Here is a 22,344-nt window from a genome sequence, read left to right on the forward strand (position 1 = left end):
CTTTTAGTAAAGAAGAATAATCAGCAGGTAAAAAAAAAGATTCCAAAAAAGAATTGCAAGGTTGTTTGAGTATAGACAGAGGAAGAGAGATTTGATTGCTGACTTTCAAACTCCCAAGTTAGCAATGGCTCCATAGAAATTTGACAAGAAGGGGTATTGTTGTAAATTTAATTTTCAAAATAACTAAATAATATACTTAATATATAAAAGGGGATAGAAGAAAGAGTGTTAAATTTTGATGGGTATATTGGATATTAAGATGTTTTGATGGATAAATTGGTTATTTTGAAAGTTTTGATGGGTGCACTAGAAATTTTTTCCAATTTATAAATAGTCTACTAAGTCAAGTAATGAATTATTTTAAATGCTCTTTCCAAGATCATCAACGTGAAACTTCAAAACTTTTTTTCATTTAATTGTAGGGAAAATAAATTTGTTGTCGTCAGTATTTATCCGAGCCAGTCATGAAATACAAGCATATAGTAATGTCCGCTTAATTAGTCAATTTTTGTTACCATGAAAACCAAATATTATACAAAATATAAAAATAAAGAACGATCTTATGGCATATGCATTACACAATTAATTTTCAAGAATCAAGACTGAGAATTATCAAGTAAATAGAAAAAAATTTGATGAAATAAATATAGAAATTGGAATATTCAAAAATTAATTTTGTTATCTTGTAGTGTTTCCTTTAAAGGTTGGAGGTCAAGTCTTTCAAGTTCCAACTCAAATATTCACTAAGGATTTATATTTGATTTTTGAACATGTTACTTTTCATACAAAAAATTATTCTTGTCACTGGACTAAAAATCGATTATTGTTTATTTTAAAGTTTTATACACAAAATGAAAAACTATATATATATATATATAGAGGTTGACTAAGATCAAAGTGGTAGTTCCTGAGCTTTGGTGCTACCAATTCGTTTTTCAATTTTGCAAAGTTCAAAACGTCGATCCGAACCATTCAAGTTGTTCTCCATATTAAATTGTGCTTGGAGACCAAATTTTACATTTTTCTGAATTTTTTTACTATTTATTAAGCCACTTTGAAAACAGCTGATCCAACGGTGGCTTCTGATTTTTCTGTTTTGTTAAGCCACCGTTGGATCAGCGATTTTCAAAGTGGCTTAATAAATAGTAAAAAAATTCAGAAAAATGTAAAATTTGGTCTCCAAGCACAATTTAATATGGAGAACAACTTGAACGGTTCGGATCGATGTTTTGAACTTTGAAAATTGAAAAACGAATTGGTAGCACCAAAGCTCAGGAACTACCACTTTGATCTTAGCCAACCTCTATATATATATATATATATATATATATAGATAGGCTAATATACAATCGATTGCACCACGCCTCCCGTGCAACCAAGTGGTTTTCCAATTTTTAAAGTCCAAATGATCGATCCGAACCGTTAGATGTGTTCTCCATATTAAAATCTGCTTGGAAACCAAATTTTACATTTTTTGGAATTTTTTTACTATTTATTAAGCCACTTTGAAAATCGTTGATCCAACGGTGGCTTGCCAAACAGTAAAAATCAGAAGCTACCGTTGGATCAGCGATTTTCAAAGTGGCTTAATAAATAGTAAAAAAATTCCAAAAAATGTAAAATTTGGTCTCCAAGCAGATTTTAATATGGAGAACACATATAATGGTTCGGATCGATCATTTGGACTTTAAAAATCGGAAAACCACTTGGTTGCACGAGAGGCGTGGTGCAATCGATTGTATATTAGCCTATCTCTATATATATATATATATATATATATATATTAATGAGCATGCTTAAAATGTAAATCATATATTAACGAGCGTGAACTAATTTGATGCACCACCTACCACGACATGTTATCTCACTGTGCAAAGTATCCACAACCTGTCCCTTCACTGTGCAAAGTATCCGTAAAAATATCAATTCTGTACAATTCAAATTTGTATATATTTTATAGTTAAATTTGCGTATAAATTTGTACAAGGCTATTAGAATTTGTAGGTTTTTATTTGAATTTTAATAAGATTCACACTCATAGATGGCACTTATAAATCAATAAAATGACATAAAAATTGTGAACAATATTTACTCTAACAAGATTTTTAATTTTTAATTTTTAATGATTTCTGATTTTACAAATAGTAATAGATAAAAGGAATCATTCATTTTAGTAGAGAATGGAGATATTATTCAATTTTTCATCGAAGGATGTATATATGTGGACTTTATAAAGTTCTAGAACGCAGGTCAAACAACACATATACGTGAAGTTTCAATTCTCTACCGGTGCCGCTTATGTTTACTTGTATACAATAAAAACATGACTAAAACTAGAATATTTATAAAGAGTGAGTCTATGGTACTATGCATATTATGGGTTGGCCCATGCTACGGCTCAATATTCGAGTTTTCAAAATCCTAATGGTCGATTCGAACTTTTCATCTTGTTCTCCATATTAATATGTGTTTGGAGGCCAAATTTTATATTTTTTGAAATTTTTTTACTATTTGTTAGATATTTAGAAAAACACTTGATCTGAAAATTCTGGACCATCCAAAAACAGTGATTTTCAATAAATCTAAAAAATCAGTAAAAAAAAATTCAAAAAATGTAAAATTTGGTATCCAAATACATATTAATATGGAGAACAAGATGAACAGTTTGAATCGACCATTAGAATTTTGAAAACTCAAATATTGAGCTGTAGCACGGGCCAAATCGTGATATGCATAGTACCATAGACTCACTCTATTTATAAATTAAAAAAATTCATTAACAAATTCAATTTTGGAATTTATTGAATTTAAACCGTTCAAATAATTTAGTTTACGAGTGATGTTATATATAAAATTTATAAATTTTTGCATTATTCTAGTATAAAATCAAGTAGTAAAGAAAATTTATAAGTCAATATTAATACATTTATTATAATTATTTTTGTATCTTTTGATTTTACACTAAATCAATTTGAAAATTAATTTTTATTTTTTACATGTAAACACATAATTTGTTAAGTAGTTAATTTTAATAGTTTGAATTTGTCGTTTAAAATTAATTAAACTCACCAAAAATTTGACGAGTTTAAGAATACTCTAGTTCTATTCGTAAAATATTTTCTAATATTACCACTCGTCATATTTTTATTATTGGTGGGCGAATTAAGTCTAGAGATTATTAGCAAATATCTTAATTATAAAAGATGGTTGGATTAAATGTGCATCCGAAGTTAGAACGGAAATTTTTATTTTTACCATTTAAAAAAAAAATCAAATAATTCAATTTTTATTCTGATCGCAGTTTCAAACTGCGAATCAAATTTGAGTGTCCACAGTTTGAAACTGCGAACAGAGTAAAAATCAAACTTTTAGAAAAATAAAGTTATTTTGGTGTATATATATATATAGAGGTTGGCTAAGATCAAAGTGGTAGTTCCTGAGTTTTGGTGCTACCAATTCGTTTTTCAATTTTCAAAGTTCAAAATGTCGATCCGAACCGTTCAAGTTGTTCTCCATATTAAATTGTGTTTGGAGACCAAATTTTACATTTTTCTGAATTTTTTTACTATTTATTAAGCCACTTTGAAAATCGCTGATCCAACGGTGGCTTAACAAAACAGTAAAATCAGAAGCCACCGTTGGATCAGCTGTTTTCAAAGTGGCTTAATAAATAGCAAAAAAATTCAGAAAAATGTAAAATTTGGTCTCCAAGCACAATTTAATATGGAGAACAACTTGAACAGTTCGGATCGACATTTTGAACTTTGAAAATTGAAAAACGAATTGGTAGCACCAAAGCTCAGGAACTACCACTTTGATCTTAGCCAACCTCTATATATATATATATAGAGAGAGAGAGAGAGAGAGAGAGAGCGTGGCTAAGCTCAAATCGTTTGTTCCTGGGCTCAGGAACAAACGATTGGGTTCTCCAACTTCCGAAGTTCAAACGGCCGATCCAAACCGTTAGATGTTTAATCTATATTAAAATGTGCTTGGAGACAAAATTTTATATTTTTTGGAATTTTTTTACTATTTATTAAGAGGGTTTGAAAGTCGCTGTTTTTTTATGGTGCAGAATTTTAATAAAAACAGCAACTTTCAAACCCTCTTAATAAATAGTAAACAAATTCCAAAAAATATAAAATTTTGTCTCCAAGCACATTTTAATATAGATTAAACATCTAACGGTTTGGATCGGCCGTTTGAACATCGGAAATTGGAGAACCCAATTGTTTGTTCCTGAGCCCAGGAACAAACGATTTGAGCTTAGCCATTCTCTCTCTCTCTCTCTCTCTCTATATATATATATATAGAGGAGGGTTCAAATGCACTCTATCTTTCAAATCCTTTATCTCTGTTTTCAAAGTCCGAATAGTCAATCCAAACTGTTAGATGCGATATATATATTAAGATGTGCTTGGAGACCAAATTTTACATTTTTTGAAATTTTTTTACTATTTATTAAGCCACTTTGAAAAATCGCTGATTTTACATTTTCTGGACTATTGGATCAGCGATTTTCAAAGTGGTTTAATAAATAGTAAAAAAATATTGATGTAAATAATCTGCTGACCATGAGTCCGTAATCCAATAATTCTGGTATGAAATTAGATTGAATCTTATAAAAGATAAAATCATTCTCCATTTTTTATGAAGTGACAAAAAGTACGAGAAATAAATGGAGAGTGGTGTGGTGGTAAAGGGTCTTGATTCTTGTGCCGCACAACCAGGGTTCGATTCTTGCTGCTGAAAATATAGTTTTCACTTAGTAGCTTCTACTAAGTTTTTCAAAAAAAAAAAGACAAAAAGTACGAGAAAAAGGGGTTACAATAAATATAAAATACAACACGGATATTTAAAAAAACAAAATTCCAAGTACAAGAAACACCTATAAAGAAGTTAATTAAAATACGGTACCACCCATGTTGCAAAATGAAATAATCTAAATTTTGTCCCTTCCTTAAACCAAGTGAGATGGGATTTCGGTGGACACGTTTATAATTTGATTGGACAACTCAACTATATTAATTTTTCTACCGACATTTAGCCATTTTTTATTCATAGCATTAAAAAAAAAGAAAAAAGGAATAGTATCATTCTCTAAAAATTTTCAATAATAACAACCGAAATGAAGCGTACCGGTTTATCCATCTGTGACGAAACGTACCGTCCAGATTAAGACCTCGATGAAACATTCCATCCAGATCTGCAATGGAATAAGGCACCACATGACCACAATTCAAGCTTGTGGGCGAAACACTTCGTCACAACCGGAATGTGAATGATACGTCTCATCACAGCCGGATGGCACCAGGGGCTCAACTAGGGGGGTGCAAGCAAGGACCAGGCACCCTCCCATAAAATCTGATTTGCTTACTGGGGCTACTGTCCACCAAAGAATTAATGTTCATGTGACACTCCTCAAACTTATTAAATAAACTAATTATGGTTCCGCTCCTGACCAGTACATTTCATTCTGATTTTACCATTTTTAGTTTTTTGAGAGAATGATACTATCCATTTTAAATTAAAATTGACAGCCGATACTCTTTATTGCGGTTGTGAGAATAATTAGAATAGCTTTGTCTTATTAAAATAGTTAATAATAATAGATTATTATAGTTATTATTGTTTTACAATCAAATAAATTATGTAGGAATATACTATTCTAATAAAGACAAATAAGTTGGATTTCTTATTCTAGCTATTCAAATCCAACCGAACACATAATAGACTATTTCGAATAGCCTAACTCTAAAAATAGTCTATTTTCAATCTAACCATACCAATGAAAATAGTAGGAAACGTCAGCTCTGTAAATCAATTTCATTTCATTCCCAGCCTGAGCTGCTTCCGTGAGAGTGGTTGCCTACAAACTTGTACACAATAAAAAATAATATCGGACTTTTGAAAGAAAGCGTTTATTTTAAGTTATTTATTTTATGCTGACTTTAAACCATTTAATAGCATACATGAATGCTTGTTTTTTTTTTTTCCAAGTGGATCTTCTACTTGTCCTTAGGAGTTAAGAAAGGAATCCAATTTTATTGAATTGCATAATTTACGTTCACATAGTATGAAAATGGCTGCCGCAGCCGTTTTTCATATCTTATATAATTACACGGAGAATACATCTTATCAACGTATAGTTCAAGGAATCGAGAAAGTGCCGAAATTTTTAAAAATACCATTTTTTTGAAATAATTAAACCAAAACACCAATTTTGGCTGAAAATTTTATATTTCGCATGGCCGCTTCCCCAGGAAGCGGGCACTTGGAAGCGGGCAAATATATGGGCCGCTTCTAGGCCCAGCGAGCTGGCTGCTTTGGGGGCCAGCGGCCACAGTGGTCTTGTGGATAATTGTGTGCGCTATGAAATAGTTTCTCTATTGATTCATAATTAATTCCCATAAAACTAGTACCATTGGATAATTGCCGAACCATCTAAATTGTTTGGGTCTTGGTGCAAAATATCAATTTATTTTTTAAAAAGAAAAAGAAAAAGAAAAGAAGATTACAAAAGCAAAAGAAAGTTGCCTTGTGGTCCCCACCAATTGAGCCCAGTCATGATGATGGCTTATCAAATAATTTATGTATTGCATTGCATTGTTGATTACCATTGGACACTATGAGCTTATCAAATAATTATGTATTGCACACTATGTAATTATGTATTGCATTGTTGCATTGTTGCAAGATACTTATCAAACAATATACCATTGGATATGTAATTATGTCATTCTTTCTTTAATAATGCGCTGTATTTCTTTAACTATGCGCTGTATTTAAAAGGCCGTCATTATACAATACTTGCACGTGAGCTCTTCGCAAACATGCAATTTGCCTGTTTTCATAAATCTAGCAATGCACTTTTTCATATTTTTAGAATTAATTCTAGCAATGCATTTTTTCATATTTTTAGATTTTATAAATAATCTCATTCAAAATGACAAATAACATTCCTAAATGATGTAAAAAAAAGGAAAGAAATGAAGACATGACCAATCGATTATCAATTAATTTAAAAATATGATATTTATAAAATCAAAATAAATCAAGACCAATAAAAATGATACAATTTGCATCTGACGAGTGCGTGTCTAAATAAATTTAGACTTATATATGCAAAAACACATAAAAAAAACATTTATAGAATGAGAAGATTTAATCAGAGATTATATTCGATACAAAATGACATATTTTCATAAAAAAAAAGTTAGACTAAATGACAAATAACCTTAAATGACATATGAAATAATATATTCAATGATAATTTTTTTTTTATCTTTTTGACATATTTTCATATAAAAAAATCTCATTCAAAATGACAAATAACAATCGCAAATGATGTAAAAAAATAGAAAAAAATGAAGAGATTATACCAATCGATTATCAATTAATTTAAAAGTTTCTTAAATGATATTTAAAAAATCAAAAGAAATCAAGACCAATAAAGAAATGATACAATTTGTATGTAGCGAGTACGTGTCTAGATAAATTTAGACTTATATACGTAAAAACACATAAAAAATGCATAGAATCAAAAGATTTAATCAGAAGACTGATATTCAATTTGAAATTTTATCTTTTAATTAAAACCATCAACATGCTTGATATAAGAACAGAGATATACCTAAATGCAAAATAAGAAGCGAGAAGCAATGAATATCACCTTATCTAGAATTTGACTCTTGCCTTGTAAGATGGTGGTCTGTGGTACTGTTTTTTATTCATTGTTCATTACTTTATTAATTTATTTTCTTCTTGTTAATGAAAAGAAGGCAATTAATTTTGCACTAAAATATCTTGTTAGGTGCAACTCAGGATTGGAAACCATATAAAGTTAGCTGTCTATTGCTTGCTTTGCTTGATTGATATTTTTTTTAATAGGACTTGCTATCTTGCAACAATGCAATACATAATTACATATCCAATGGTACTAGTTTGATAAGTTGCAACAATGCAATACATAATTACATATCCAATGGTAATCAACAATGCAATGCAATGCATAAATTATTTGATAAGCCATCATCATGACTGGGCTCAATTGGTGGGGACCACAAGGCAACTTTCTTTTGCTTTTGTAATCTTCTTTTCTTTTTCTTTTTAAAAAAATAAACTGATAGTTTGCACCAAGACCCAAACAATTTAGATGGTTCGGCAATTATCCAATGGTACTAGTTTTATGGGAATTAATTACGAATCAACAGAGAAATTATTTCATAGCGCACACAATTATCCACAAGGCCACTGTGGCCGCTGGCCCCCAAAGCGGCCAGCCCGCTGGGCCTAGAAGCGGCCCATATATTTGCCCGCTTCCCATCGAAGCGGTCCGGTTCCAAGTGCCCTCTTTCCCAGGAAGCGGCCATGCGAAATATAAAATTTCCAGCCGAAATTGGTGTTTTGGTTTAATAATTTCAAAAAAAATGGTATTTTTAAAAATTTCGGGAGAAAGTGTTCATATTTATAACGGGTTGAAATTTATTAATAACCGCTAAGTGACAACTTTAAAAATGCTTTTCTTAAATTAATTTTCTTACAATCTTTATGTTATTTGGCAATTAGGTTATATTCTAATTGTCAGATTTTCAAATTAAAAAATATTTTATACTGAGACAGTCATTGTTAATAAATCACCCATTTATAACTGTTTGATCCAGCTTCTTCCACGATACATTTGCTGTCACAAATCAAAACGCTTTTAATATGTCAAAAAAAAAACATTGACTTTTTATATTTTAAGATAAGATTGAACGCCACAGGAAACTTTATTTTGATATTGAGAAATGTGATGACATGATTCGGTGGCGATGCTGATCGGATCAACCATGTCATGCTATTTCTCCTTTTGTTATCTCTACAGACATTATACCCTGTATTGACTGTTTGACCTTGAAATAAACTCCACGCTATGCAAAATGGGCCATTAGGAGGCTTGAATCAAGGAGAAATGGTAGAACACTGCTTGTTTAAAAAAAAAATTGATGATTAAATTGCAAGTATATACTTTTTTACTTAATCGCTTCATAAATAAAACCAGTAGTCTTCAAGACCATGGTGCGCTGTAACCATTTAAAAATTCAGAACCAGCCTCTATCTGCTTACTTTGTTATTGCAACAAAGGATTTCCAAATAACTCAAATTTAGTTTATTTAGACGAAATGCATTTTTGGTGGTAGTAACTTAACTAGAACTTCCAGTTGGTGTTATAAACATTTTGTTGACACTTGGTTCGTCCTATACCAAGCATTTCACTATTTTGTCCCTCAGAGCTTTCAAGCTCTAGCTTCAGTCGTTAATGGTTGCAATTTGTATTACCCGTTTTCATTTTACTCGTAAAAATGGAGACAGAATTATACAAACCAACAAACAACATTACAGTTCCTACGATTTCAATTTTTGCCTGGCTTCTGTTACACATTGACGTTTTGTTGAATTTTTTGATGTGATATTAAGATAGCACCAAATTGGCATAAATAACAAAAATTACAATGATAAATGTTAATTCTTTTCGATCATTCTGTAAAAATTTAGAGCACAATAAGCTAACAATATAATCCTAAGCTGAAAGGAAATTAACTTTCCGAATGAACAAGCTTTTATTTAAAACACACTTATCTCTATTGCAAACTCAGGACATTGCAAATTTAAAACTAAAAAAAAAAAACTCTAGATAAAATCTTACAGGCTCAGTACCACACGAAAAAGTTATGTTCTTATTTTTCTCTAATTTACTCGCTCTCTTCTTCACTTTCCTCATCTTCACTTTCGTCGTCGTCGAGTGCCAGATGGTTCAAATTCTTTTCGAGTGGTGGCAAACCTTCATCTTCATCAGATTCACATTCTGATGCCTCTTCTTTTGCATTCTGATCCTTTTTGTCCAATTGTCCATCTAACAATAAGTTAACTAATTTAGAAATTTCAAAAAACCAACATATTCTACTAATATTCAATTTATGGCCAATTAATCAAGTCCTTGGGTCATTAGAGTGACATGTAATACAGAACTTTGCTTTTCACTTAAGTTGCCCACACTTTTTTAAATTATGCCTTTTGGCTTAGAATTATCATTCTAAAATTTTACTTTTGAAATTTCATGAGAATTGATAAAAAATATACAAGGTCATTTTGGGGCTATATAGCAAATTTAAAGCCAAAGAGAATATTTTACAAGTGATGGTGTCAATTTCTAACAAAAGTACTTATAGTGAAGTATAATTACAAGGATACTACACTTTTAATTCCATTTGAATTATTTAACAAAGTGAAAAGCAGAGTAATTGAATACGCTACCATCTGAAGAAGGAATAGGCATTGAAATTTTAGAATTTTGTGACAACCAGGAATTCTGAACAGAGATGATTTCAGAGCCATTCTCACAGTGTGAATATGCTCTCAGTAGTTCTCTGCATATTCAAAACAGTAATTATTATTTCGAACTTTCTGAATTAAAATTTTCGAATGCAAATCTTATTCCCACAATAATACATGTCACGAATAAAGCAAAGAGAAGTTAGATGAACACAATAGTTATCTGATGAAAATGACAATAGTGAAGTACTAAAAAAAAAAGAGAGACAATAGTAAAGTACCTCTCTCGAGTAGAGAATAGTTAGTGCATATTTAAAAAATTTAAAATTAAACTGTTAAAGAAGATTGAGAAAGCTTTACTTGTTCACAGACAAAAATGAATGGCCCCATTTAAATTTACTCAAGAGTAGATTTCCCATCTCCTTCTCCCCACTGTGCAAAAAAGGGTATAACAATATAAGATATCAAGTAACAATATAATAATTAAATTCCAATCAAATTGCCCCCGCCATAAAATCTAAAATATAGCACTGATATGGTTTCTTCTCATAATTCAGAAGTTTCCACTATCTCCATAAAATCTAAAAAATTGCGTTGACATACGGTTTTAATCTATCTTTATATATTGTATTAATACTCCTCAAACTACTGTCAGTCTGTCATGTAATGCACATGCTCAACACAATTTTATGCAAAACACAGTACAACTAAGTCCCGATCAAGAGTTTCCATTCTTGTCGGGACCAGTGGTGCAACGTTTCAAGTCTGGTTAGACCTGTTCCTCTATTATTAATAATTTTACAGGTCTGGTCAGATCCAAGCAGGTCAAGTGAAACTAGGGATACAATCATTCAAAATGGTCACATCTTGAGAATTTTATCAATTTTCATAGGAAGTCCCAAAAAACACATCATTCGGGATGCCATCCAGATGGCTCATAGATTATGCAAATCAAACAGTATTGAGATTTCGTGTCCATCTTACCACTAATTGGGCAACATGCAACAATCTGCATTAAGAACCTTTAATTTTAAGTCTTGGAATACTTTTCACTGGCTTCCAGAAACATGTCAATATTGTGAATAATTGTCATTGTGATTTCTTCTCTAGCATCACTGACAAAAAAGTAAAGTATTCTTAACGTTTAATTTGGTTAAGAAAAAATACCATAAATTATCAGGTGTTATTGACAAAATCTAAGTATTCTTGGAATATAATTGGGTCAAGAAGAAGTACCAAATTATAAGTGCAGCTGACAATGCTTCAACACAAGACAACTCACATGGTCGGCCATAATTAACAGGATTTGCTGCCACCAACCAGGGCACTGCATTTAACATAAAGTTATAGAACATTTGCATCACATAAATCCTGCAGAATGAGAAAAATTCTATACACCCAATTAAAATCAATTTTGCCAAGTAAATAACAAACATATAATATATTCCAAGTTGCCAAACACCAGCACAAACAGAATCTCCTTTAGTCATTTAACTCTCTTAAATGATCAAGAGAGGATGGTTAAGTATTTTTAAAAATTACAGAAGAAAGTGTGTGATAATTTCTGTGCTAGAGTACTGAAAACTTCTCCAATTGTAAATAACCTGGCAGATCTATGCATTTTAACTTGCCTATATGATAAATTTCACTGGTATGCTACCAAAACCTGGTCTATATATGATAGTAATACTTACAAAGTCGGGGAGCCCCACAGCGGAGCTTAATGAAAGGAACATCATTTAAGCGGGCCCATGAGCAGTCAACCACAGCCAAACCTTTTCTTTTTATCAACTCCCCATCTTCCTTTGATACACACTGCTTACCAACTGGGCTGTTAAAAGCAGGAAAATAAGAACTGATATAAGTAAAACATTTGTATATTCAAACAAAATATAAATTTTCAATAAGCCCTCCAATGTGCAAGAGGCTTTGTGCCATTCCCAGATAAAGGGCGATTACACCTCTTCCCCCAGGCAACTGTCTTAGGGCATAGAGAGGGTCAATGGAGTACCTTAAGACAACTCCTCCAAAACTATTCGTCACGCGCAACTCCTACAATATTTCCAAGAGCTCACAATTAATTAGCAAGATTTGTTCACAATACATTTATTATTATGATTATTACAAGGGAAATGTAGCAATGATCAGATTAAGCAATTAAAGAAGAACTATAACACTTTTTTTTCCATTATTTGGGAATATATATACATCATTGATGAAGTAGAAAATGCTACCTACAATTAGTTATCCTTTAAGACAGATACTCGTATTTACTAACAAGGATTAAGGTTATATTGTAGTGACAAAGATAACACAAAAATAATATGATCCTTATCATTTAATCATGTCTTTAGAAATAATAGTTGTTTGTGTGTATATCACTTCATAAGAACTAGTGTTCTTGTTAAAAAGAATTGTATTAAAGGCTAACTAACATTGCAAAGCCTAACAGGCAGGGAATTCTGCAAAATTTTATATGAGCCATTCAAAAACTGTTAATCAAGCAAAGATCATGAAAAAAAAGAGGACCCTTAGAAAGCCAAATCTGGAGAGCTTGCGACCAGTACATCTCTTGATATCACATTGCCCAAAATCCTGAAAATTGAAACAAATTATTCTTGTTTGATAGCGCACTTCTGTTTCTAATTTGTTATGCAACATATGCATTTTCAACATACCCACATTGCAAGATGAATTTTCGGAGATTGTGATTCCTCTTTACTTTCTTCCACTACAAAAACAAAAGATGCAAATAATATAATAATATAATAAGTAAGAAAAAATAACGAATGATGTTGTGATTTCATTTAATCCTGCATTTCTTTAGAAATATTGAAAATGGGACTCTACAAAAAAATGGAAGTGGAAATAGCTTGAAAATTTCCATAACCAAATTTATTTTTATTTTAGAAGCAATGGAAATCATCCCCAAATCCCGATTGCTTCCTCTTTGAGTAGTAATTTTGCTAAGTAAAGCTTGTTAAATTCACTAATTGCAAGAGCCCAATTAACAATAACTACTAGCATAAAGGATGATAAGTGATCATCCCCGGTGAGTTAATTTTCTCAAACTGAATCATGAACTTCACTACATAAAAATTCTAATACTCCTTACCAGTAAAGCACTTGAAAACCAAAACTTTAGAAAGTAAGAAAGAGAGAGAAAAACAAAAAACCTTCTTGCCTCGGCAGCGATGTACCAGCCTCATCATCCCTGCACACGCAACAATAACATATCAATACTTTTTCCTCACCAAAATAAGAAATCACATCTTTTATCTCTTGCTTAGAAAGGTTTCTCTTGGACTATCTCCATAAAAGAAGCAGAAATATTAAAAAAAAAACACAAGGATTACAAGGAGAGCTCCCGGTCGGTTCTGGTCTTCTCCCGATGAGAGGAAGCTCCCCGTGACCGCCTGGAGCGATTGTATCCCATCGGACTTGCCGGAGAATCGGCCTGAAGACGCGAGCGGCGGTGTGACTCTTTTCTCTTAATAGCACCGAGTACCAACAACCGACAGGCCTAACGCTGTTGCAGTGATGGTAGGCTTAGTGCTCAGATTCTGTTCTCTTGCTTCAGCCCAGTACAGAATTTTCATATCGGCCTATTTGAATTATTCTGTTAAATATTATGGGCTGTTTGGTTACAACCAGGCTCTCTCTAATTTAAAGAAAGCACTTGGTCAGTTGGTCAAAGAGGTTGTTTTTACAAGAGGCCTTTTTTGTGTAGATGCGAGTCAAAAGCCTAATTTTACTTGAACGTTGCATACATTTGATCAACATTGTTGAATTTTATCTGGAAATGATATAGGTCTCAAATTTTCTAATTAATCGAATTTTTACAGAGCATCTCCTTTAGACTTTTGCCGACTCATTTGCATCTTTTATGCACAATAAAACATTCTCCTTTTGCCGACTCATCTTTTATATAATTTCTTCTTCGTTTTATTTCTAGAGCCCCCAACTTTTAGCTGCCAATTACTATCCAAATATTGACTTCAATTAGGTGATTTTGGAAATTAAATTCCTGCCATCTCAATTTGAGGGCTTTCAAAATTTAATCATATCTAAATACGATTTTATATTCTGATAACATCAATTGGAAACTTCCAATGCTGTTGCATGCTGGAAATAAAAAATAAAAAGCTAAAAGAATAATACAATCAGATAATCATGCAAGATAAGTTATAGTACAACAGGCCGTTTATATATTGAAACATAGTATTTTTTGTACCCAGTGTTCCACAACAGTACAGTACACAGAAATGTTCTCTTAATACACTATCATGTATCAGCATGGCTACACATCCACACATGCTAAATACTTTGTTAAGGAAGAAATGAAAAGAAAACATTTTAGGAGGAGAATATGTTATTAAGAAGGTTTATGTTATTAGTTTTATCAAACGCTGTCTCTCTTACAAGAAAGACAAGCCTGCATTGCATCTGCTACTGTCAAAAAGATCCAGTCACCTCCAATTTTATCAGTAAGTCCAGCAATCTTCATTTTATGAATTACTGTCCATGATGGATTAGCAATAGCCACCTGCAATTTGCAATGATGATTTTTATATAAGAAGTCCATAATGTAAGTTTGCTTTATCCAAGGAAAGCAAATTCTGGATACTTCGTACACATAATTATGACATTTTTATATAAGAAGTCCATAATATAAGTATGAACTGGTATCAAATCGGACACATAATTATGACATTTAACCAGAGTGGAACATAAGAAGATAATTAAATGAGAATTTCAGCATATTGGAACTGGGTATTATTGATACTGATTGGTAGGTACCAAAAACAGAGGGAAAAAGAACGTGCAATCTTTGCTTCTTTTTTTCCTTGAGGATTTGTGTTTGAACTATCTGACCTGTAAATTAAGAAAGACTAGTTCCTTGTGTATTTCTTTTAATGTGGCGAGTCCTGAGGTGTCGATATTCATCACATCTGAGGCGAGGCGAAAACATACAAAACAGAGGTGGTTATTTCAATACCTTTCAATAAGAAATAAAGACTGTAAAAGATATGATTAATATGTTAATTCTCACTTGACATGTCAATAATGATCGATTGGAGCTTGTCTCCGGCCTTTTCTTTCATTGTGTCACATTCTTCTGTTACCCATCTTATAATCCTGTTTAATCGAATTGGGGAGATTTTCATTTCAGTTTTGACTTTATTAAATACCGATAGTATATCAACTGAATAAAATGAACATGCACTAGAAAACAATTTACCTTTCTCTTATGAAATTGGCATTCATGAAACAGAGAAAAGAGCAATCAATACGCATTAGAAGTACACTCGGTGTTGGAATCGCCATAGGATACTGTCTGATGCTACAAAAGATCTCAGTGTCTTCTATTCTTCCAAGAACTTCCATGCTGGGTCGTATTGCTCTTATAACAATCTTTGCAAAGGAGATGATTATCTGCAAAAGAAGGTACAGGGTCACATAAGCCTCAGTGAGCTATGTAGATATAGATATCTCATGGTTCTATGTTATGGAGAATTCTGTACTGTACACTTCCTTTATTTAAATTGGGGGTAAAATGACACCAGTTAACAGGTACATGTATTTAGGTTTTTGGTACTATGTGGTTGGATTTCACTAGAACCTCTCATATCGTTGCAAGGCTCCCTTTAGTCAATATCAGTTAAATTAAACAAAAGCAGAGGACTTACAAGACGATTAAAGGGACAGGAAGCCCGTACATTATTATATAAAAAGGAGATGGTATTAAAGTAAAGCATTTACTGAAAATGTCAACGAAAATTGATGATCATACCGCAATAGAAAGGCCGATTTCAACTGATCCGAATAAAACACCTAAGAAAGTTCCCAAGCAAATCAGAAAGTCCATTTTGTCGATCTTCCATATGCTCATTGCTTCCTTATAATCAATTAATCCTGGCAGGGCTGACAGAATAATAGATGCGAGTATAGCTACAGGGGTGTAGTACAATAGCCGTGTTAAAAGTTGCAGTGTGAGAAATACAGTTGCTGCCATGACTATGTTTGAAACAGCTGTTTTGCAACCTGCACTGAAATTGACTGCGGACCGCGAGAAAGATCCTGCATGTATTTTTATTTTTTTATTAACTGACTACAAAGCTGTAGATCAACATAGATGAACAAATAAATCACAATTTAAAGACTACTGAAGGAAAATAGTGTAATTATGTTGGTCTCATATTTTATGTTACGAATTAATGTGATTTTTAAGCAAAAGGGATCCTTTGGGTCTCTACAATTATTTGGGAGTGAATGAAAGGATATATTCAAAATTGGATAACTCGATATCAGGTTGATTATTTAGCCTCTTGTGTCAACATTTGCTAATTTATATATTATGCATAAGTCGCCTGAAGCATAATTACTGGTAATATTCTATAATGAAAACTAACCAGTGGCAACATAACATGATGATAAAGATCCAGCTACATTCATGAAACCCATTGCCATCATCTCTTTGTTGCCATTGAGATGATAACCTCTCAGCGATGCAAATGATCTTCCAACAGCAATTGCCTCCTAAAACTCCAATTAATATACTAAATAAGTGATTTATCACACAGCAGCATCCTTTAATGTATGAAGTTCAAAAGAGAGAACAAATACCGTGAGTGCAATAACTCCGCATACTAGTGCAATCTTGGCACATTCCACTACATATGGTTGTGTGAGCTGTATTTGCTTCACAGAGCTTGGATTTAGGCCTCCATGCACATGTTGTATTATCTTGACACCGTGCTTATCAGATCTTGTGATGAAGACTATAAGAGTCGAGAGAACTACAGAGAGGAGGGGTGCAATTGCTGATAGCCAGAAAAACTTCTTATTCCTCCTCGCCTATGTTTTAATTACTCTTATATTGTTAAATATAATTAATGGGAATGTATAATGTTTCAAAAAAATTTGGCCTCTAAAAGGAGGACAATGATTCAGTTAATTCTTATCCTTACTATGAATCTTGTGATGAGGATTAGTATGAGGAACGAGCATCCGATGAGAAAATTGCCAGAGTGCCACTGTAATAAAAAAAAAAATTATAATTAGTTCAAACATTTTCACTTAATATAACTTCAGTGTTTTTCATTTTGAAATTAGGGTTTGTAAATCAATTGGTAAAAGCCAAAACCGACCTTCAGTTTGTAAATCTAACTTTTATTGTGATAAGACCTTAAATTGTTGTTATTAAAATCCCCATTTTGGAATGTCCCATTGTATGGCTTCATATAGATTTACCGGTTGATGAACTGCAGAAGAGACAGCTTTCATGGCAGAAACCACATCTGTACTGTTTGTAAAGTGACTGAGTCCAAGTAGCCCTTTCAACTGTTGCAAGCCGATCACAATAGCTGCTCCGGCCATGAACCCGACTATAGCCGCATGAGATAGCAAATCCACAAGGAATCCTAGTCTAACAAAACAACAAAGAAAAATACAATGTAATGCATCTTTGACTTAGCTAATGTAATAAACATAGTATGCATAGAATTTAACTTAGAAGGCTCCTTGGTAGCAAGTTGTACCAGAGCAATTTTGCAGATATAAGTGCTGTTATCAAAATGACCATCGAAGTAAACCTATATATTCTGAAAGTATAATTGGACCAAATCTAATGATTTGTAGATTTAGATCATACAAGTGAAATTGTGAAAAGCATGCAAGCTAAAATTAGACCCAAAAAGTTCATTACATGATACAGATAGACTCAAGGAATATAAAGCCTAAGCATGCTGCACTAAACAGTAATCTGTAATAGACATGATACTTAATAGAATGTATATGACATATAATCTAGATTTGGCTTTCCAGGTCACTTATTTTTTCTTTAGGTGCATGTCTCTTTCACGAACAGTATCACCTACTATTTTAAAAGGAAAAGTAGGGAAAATCTATTCCAAATCGTACCGTAAAAAAAACGAACGGATCAGATTCACATAAAAGGTATTTGAATTCTAATTCCTAATCTGTTCGTCTTAATTGGAATAATAGGACTTTACTTTCTTTTGGAAAAGTAGCGGATACATTCTCTTTCTTCTTTTGGTGGGAATTAAATATAATTAGCTAAGCCTGTGGTTGCTTATGTGGTTATATGTATCAGTGAAGAGTTATTATAACAAATGGCATAAATACAAGTAACTAAAGTTCCCATAATTTTGAAAGTGAACAATGGGGATCTAATTTATTTTCTAGGGATATATAATTCAAGTATTGGTTCTACAACTTGTTTTAAAGAAAACAAATTCGCCTATGAAATTAGATTGCAGTTGGACTCGGAAAGAGGCCCAATTAGAAGAAAAAAAAAAGGAAGAAACTCTAGCCGTAGCTGTTCCCTTCTTCATCTTCCACCTCTCTCCGTTCCACTCCTAGTTTTCATTCTTTGACATAGCGATATCCTTCCCCCTCTCTCATCTCTATTTCCTCAAGCGGAGAAGAGAATGAGAGAGAGGGGAGGGAGCCGAGCTGATCGAAGTCGAAAGTGTGGTATCGTCAGAACTTGAAGTGTAGAGTCTTTACCCTCATCTTGATCGGAATGCGGAAATCCGGTAGTTGGAGCACGGCGGCTATTGGACGAAAGCGGATCCGGGTCGTAGATGGAGATGGAGAAAGAGGTAATAGGGTGTTTTTGAGAGTAGAGAAGTATGATTAGTTGATTAGAGTAGTTTACGTGATTTCATGAGAATAAATGAGTTTAGTTCTAAGAAGGAGAGTCATTTGATCCGTTGCAAGTCCATTTTTTATCAATGAAATTGTTAGTGTGTATTTGAAGAAATTAGATTGCAGTTGATCATCGGACTTCTCCAAGAGAGTCAAATTGAATCTTTGAATTATCATTTGGTAAACAAATGGGCTTTAAAAAAAAAAAAATACCCTAGTCATAGGACTTCTCAGCGAGATCCAAATTTATCCTTTGGGGAAGAAAAGAAATGACTAACTTGAATATTTTGAGAGAAGTTTAAAAGTTAGTTTTTAGTAAGTTCAGAGATTAATTATTTTTTTCAAAGTCCAAGAACTAGTTTGATGTTTTTTGTAAGTTATATAATTAATTTGGTGTATATAAAGGTCAGAGAAGACTATTATTAATTTGTTATTATTAAAGGACCAAAATTTACAGTTTTTCTATTTATTATTAGAAATAGTAAGTGCTAAAATAAAGGTTAGAGATGGAGGACACCTCAAAAGGCCGAAGGAAGCTTGAAAGATGCCAGTAAGGAATGTAACGGTGAAAACCAACTTGTGGTATGTATCCACATCCACCGTTGGATCAACAACTTTTTGAATCATGGAAGAGAGAAGGAGAGAAACCACTGCCACAGGGCCGATAGCTATCTCCCGTGAACTCCCCATTACCGCATATATCAGAGGTGGCACAACACTTGTATCTTTTATGGCACAAGAATTAATTTAGTTAGTTAATAAGAAGAAAGAAAAAAACAAATAATTGAACCTGAAATTTTATACTTACAGAGACCATACTGAGGATCAAGTTTGGCTAGGTTTGCATATCCAATACTCTACAAAGATTAAAATAAAAGCATTAATTAATTAATTAATAAGTTAGTACAAGTAGATGTATAATTTAATTGGGAGATATCTACCTTGTCCTCGTAGCTTAAAGGCTCAATACATGAGCTCGATAATAAAAGTAAAAGACATATTTCACCTTTTGTTATGTTTTCATACATACGACACTCACACTCTGGCTTATAAAAATGAATCAATTAAACTTGGTTGGAAAGATTTCCTTTTTATTTTATTTTTTTCATACTTTATTTATTCATAAGATGTAGCAGGGTTCAGCCAACTTTGGTATAAAAATAGTAATAAAAATATCCCAGCAATTTTAAAAGATCCAGAATAATTTTCATGAAGCAAGTCACGAACAATAAAATCCAAATAAAATATTACTGAGTAGTAATACGTGCTAATAAAGCAGATAATTTCAATAAAATACGAGGGGGGTTAAACGATATGTTCTCAAAAGATTTCAAAAGTTTTCAAAAGATAAGAAAAGTGTACCTGAGGAATGCCAAGACTAGCAAGAGTGAGACCAGCCATTAAGTCACTCCTAAATGACTTCAAATTATAATTTCTTCCCCATTGAAGCACTGGGAATAGGCCTTTAATGCATGAAGAGAAGAAGGAAGATGGTGAAAACGGTTTATTGTCTCTTGGAATAAACGCATTTTTCACCATACCGGCCACCTCTTTCCATACTGAAGGAGGCTCCGGCGAGTCAAGAACCATTGCATTCTTTGAAAACGCTGGAACAGCAGTATCATGTTCCATGGTATCCATGGCAACTGAAGTGTTTGGGTGAACTCTTTTAGAGAGGGAGAGAGAGATAAGGAAATCTCTCTATGGTAGTGTAGCCATCAAAGATTCTTCTTATCGAAATCGACCAATTTTGAAAGAGATGCAAATTAGGCATCGGACTTGGGTTTTCTCTCACTCTTGAAAGTGATACAAGATGCGGAAACTTGTGAGTGGCATTTATAGAGGAATTTCGATGCTGGGTGTTGGCTTGATGATTGGAGAGGGGAGGGGCCATATCCCCTCAGGTACCTGTACAGTTGAGAAAGAACGGTCTAGATTTAATTCCAATCAAATCAAAAGAATTCGATGATATAGAAACTCCGCTTTGAGATTCGTGCAATAGCTTACGAATGATTTGAATTTAGTAATTATATTCTTAAGGCCGGATAAGGATTAGGAGATTCATATCCCCGGAGCTAAATTTTGAGTTCAGATCCGGACTGTCCGATCTGCTTCAGCAGAAATGTTACATTTTCTTTTTGTTGAAACTTGATAGCTGTTGTCAATGGCTTTAGCACAAATGTTAAAGGACTCATATTCTACCTTGGATCGAATGGATCTAGATAATTATGGATTATGATCGAACGATCCAAATTCAAACTTAAAATTTGATTTATCTCAAAGAGTCCAAACACAGAGGGGGAAGGGTGGAGACACTGGAGAGGTGGGATTCGTATCACTTAAGGTAACTCAAATTTTGAGTTTGAACCTGGACAATCGGATCTGCTTTAACACAAATATTAAATATTCGGGTTCAGATTTTGGTCAAATGGTCGGAATCCAAACTCAAAATTTGGGTTATCTCAGAGGATTTGGATTCGGTGGAACCGTGGAAGGGGAAAGTTTCCATATTTTGATGGATTTATTAATGTTCTGTACGACTGGTTTGTGACTTGACGGAGATAAAAGTTGATCACCCTATTAGACACGGATACATAGGATCAGGACAGCTCACCGCTGGATTCCGCCGAGAACTCTGGTTTTGGTTTAGAAATGTTGGTTCTAGCTGATCATTTGAGTGACCGTGCAGTTTCTGTTGCTATTGATTGTGCTGCTGGCCTTCTGCCTACTATTTCTTTCTCTTCAGTTAGTGCCTCCTCTTCTAGTGATATAGCCATTTTTGATCTTATTTAGTATTACTATTTGATGTCATGTTCATATGTTTTTTTAGAATATACTGTTAGATGTTTTTTGCGGTTAGATGTTGATTGACTGTATGCTCGTTTTTTTTTTCTAGACCTGTTGTATGAACTCTTTCATTTCGTAATGAAACCGATGGTAATACCACTTTTATCAAAAAAAAAAATTGGCATAGTTCGTTAGGTGGTACGGATTGGTCTTAACTGTTTTTTTTTTTTTTTATTTGTATTTGGGGTAAGTGTTCATATTTTCCATGGCAATTGAAGTGCTCGGCTTAAAGTTTGTCAGTAAGAAACGACTGTTCGGCCCGCTTAAGGTCTTAAGAAATGTTAATGAGTCTTAATCCCGAATATGTACAATGAATATTGACAAAGACATGAGCTCACCAATAATTGCACCATTAAAAGGATGATGTTACTTATACCTCATGTTTATGCATGCGTTACTAAAGTTAGATTAGATAGATGTCAAAGCTTTTGAGAATGTATAGTTTCCAACTATAATCTTTAAATTTATCCTTTTTTATTTTTTTAACATCTATAGAAATAAAAGGTACTT

At 32.8% G+C, this 22,344-nt stretch overlaps 2 protein-coding genes across 2 annotated transcripts; both read right to left on the reverse strand.

Moving 5' to 3' along the window:
- Positions 1-9,582: 9,582 nt before the first annotated feature.
- On the reverse strand, positions 9,583-13,867 carry LOC144559424 (RNase L inhibitor protein-like protein). The gene is made up of 10 exons (XM_078308444.1): positions 13,671-13,867; positions 13,491-13,528; positions 12,993-13,045; positions 12,844-12,909; positions 12,326-12,366; positions 12,009-12,145; positions 11,551-11,641; positions 10,675-10,746; positions 10,297-10,409; positions 9,583-9,895 (listed from the first exon to the last, which is right to left on the reverse strand). The coding sequence occupies exons 1-10, from the start codon at positions 13,748-13,750 to the stop codon at positions 9,735-9,737; spliced, it is 852 nt and encodes a 283-aa protein (XP_078164570.1). The 5' UTR covers positions 13,751-13,867; the 3' UTR covers positions 9,583-9,734.
- Positions 13,868-14,502: 635 nt separating this feature from the next.
- LOC144559516 (low affinity sulfate transporter 3-like) lies at positions 14,503-20,863 on the reverse strand. The gene is made up of 12 exons (XM_078308565.1): positions 20,350-20,863; positions 19,796-19,844; positions 19,505-19,712; positions 17,569-17,743; positions 17,286-17,351; positions 16,942-17,172; positions 16,728-16,854; positions 16,109-16,395; positions 15,557-15,750; positions 15,368-15,453; positions 15,190-15,266; positions 14,503-14,860 (listed from the first exon to the last, which is right to left on the reverse strand). The coding sequence occupies exons 1-12, from the start codon at positions 20,626-20,628 to the stop codon at positions 14,717-14,719; spliced, it is 1,923 nt and encodes a 640-aa protein (XP_078164691.1). The 5' UTR covers positions 20,629-20,863; the 3' UTR covers positions 14,503-14,716.
- Between the last annotated feature and the right edge of the window lie 1,481 nt (positions 20,864-22,344).

Source organism: Carex rostrata, chromosome 9 (genome assembly GCF_964058835.1).
Source record: "Carex rostrata chromosome 9, lpCarRost1.2, whole genome shotgun sequence".
NCBI lineage: Eukaryota > Viridiplantae > Streptophyta > Magnoliopsida > Poales > Cyperaceae > Carex > Carex rostrata.

Coding starts and splice junctions, on each gene's coding strand:
- LOC144559424 (XM_078308444.1), bottom strand. CDS start 13,750: ATGGGATACAATCGCTCCAGGCGGTCACGGGGAGCTTCCTCTCATCGG. Junction 12,910..12,992: donor AAATTCATCTTGCAATGTGG/GTATGTTGAAAA, acceptor TTCAATTTTCAG/GATTTTGGGCAATGTGATAT. Junction 12,367..12,843: donor CCAGATTTGGCTTTCTAAGG/GTCCTCTTTTTT, acceptor GAAATATTGTAG/GAGTTGCGCGTGACGAATAG.
- LOC144559516 (XM_078308565.1), bottom strand. CDS start 20,628: ATGGATACCATGGAACATGATACTGCTGTTCCAGCGTTTTCAAAGAAT. Junction 19,845..20,349: donor CTAGTCTTGGCATTCCTCAG/GTACACTTTTCT, acceptor TAATCTTTGTAG/AGTATTGGATATGCAAACCT. Junction 15,751..16,108: donor AAATCGGCCTTTCTATTGCG/GTATGATCATCA, acceptor CTTCTTTTGCAG/ATAATCATCTCCTTTGCAAA.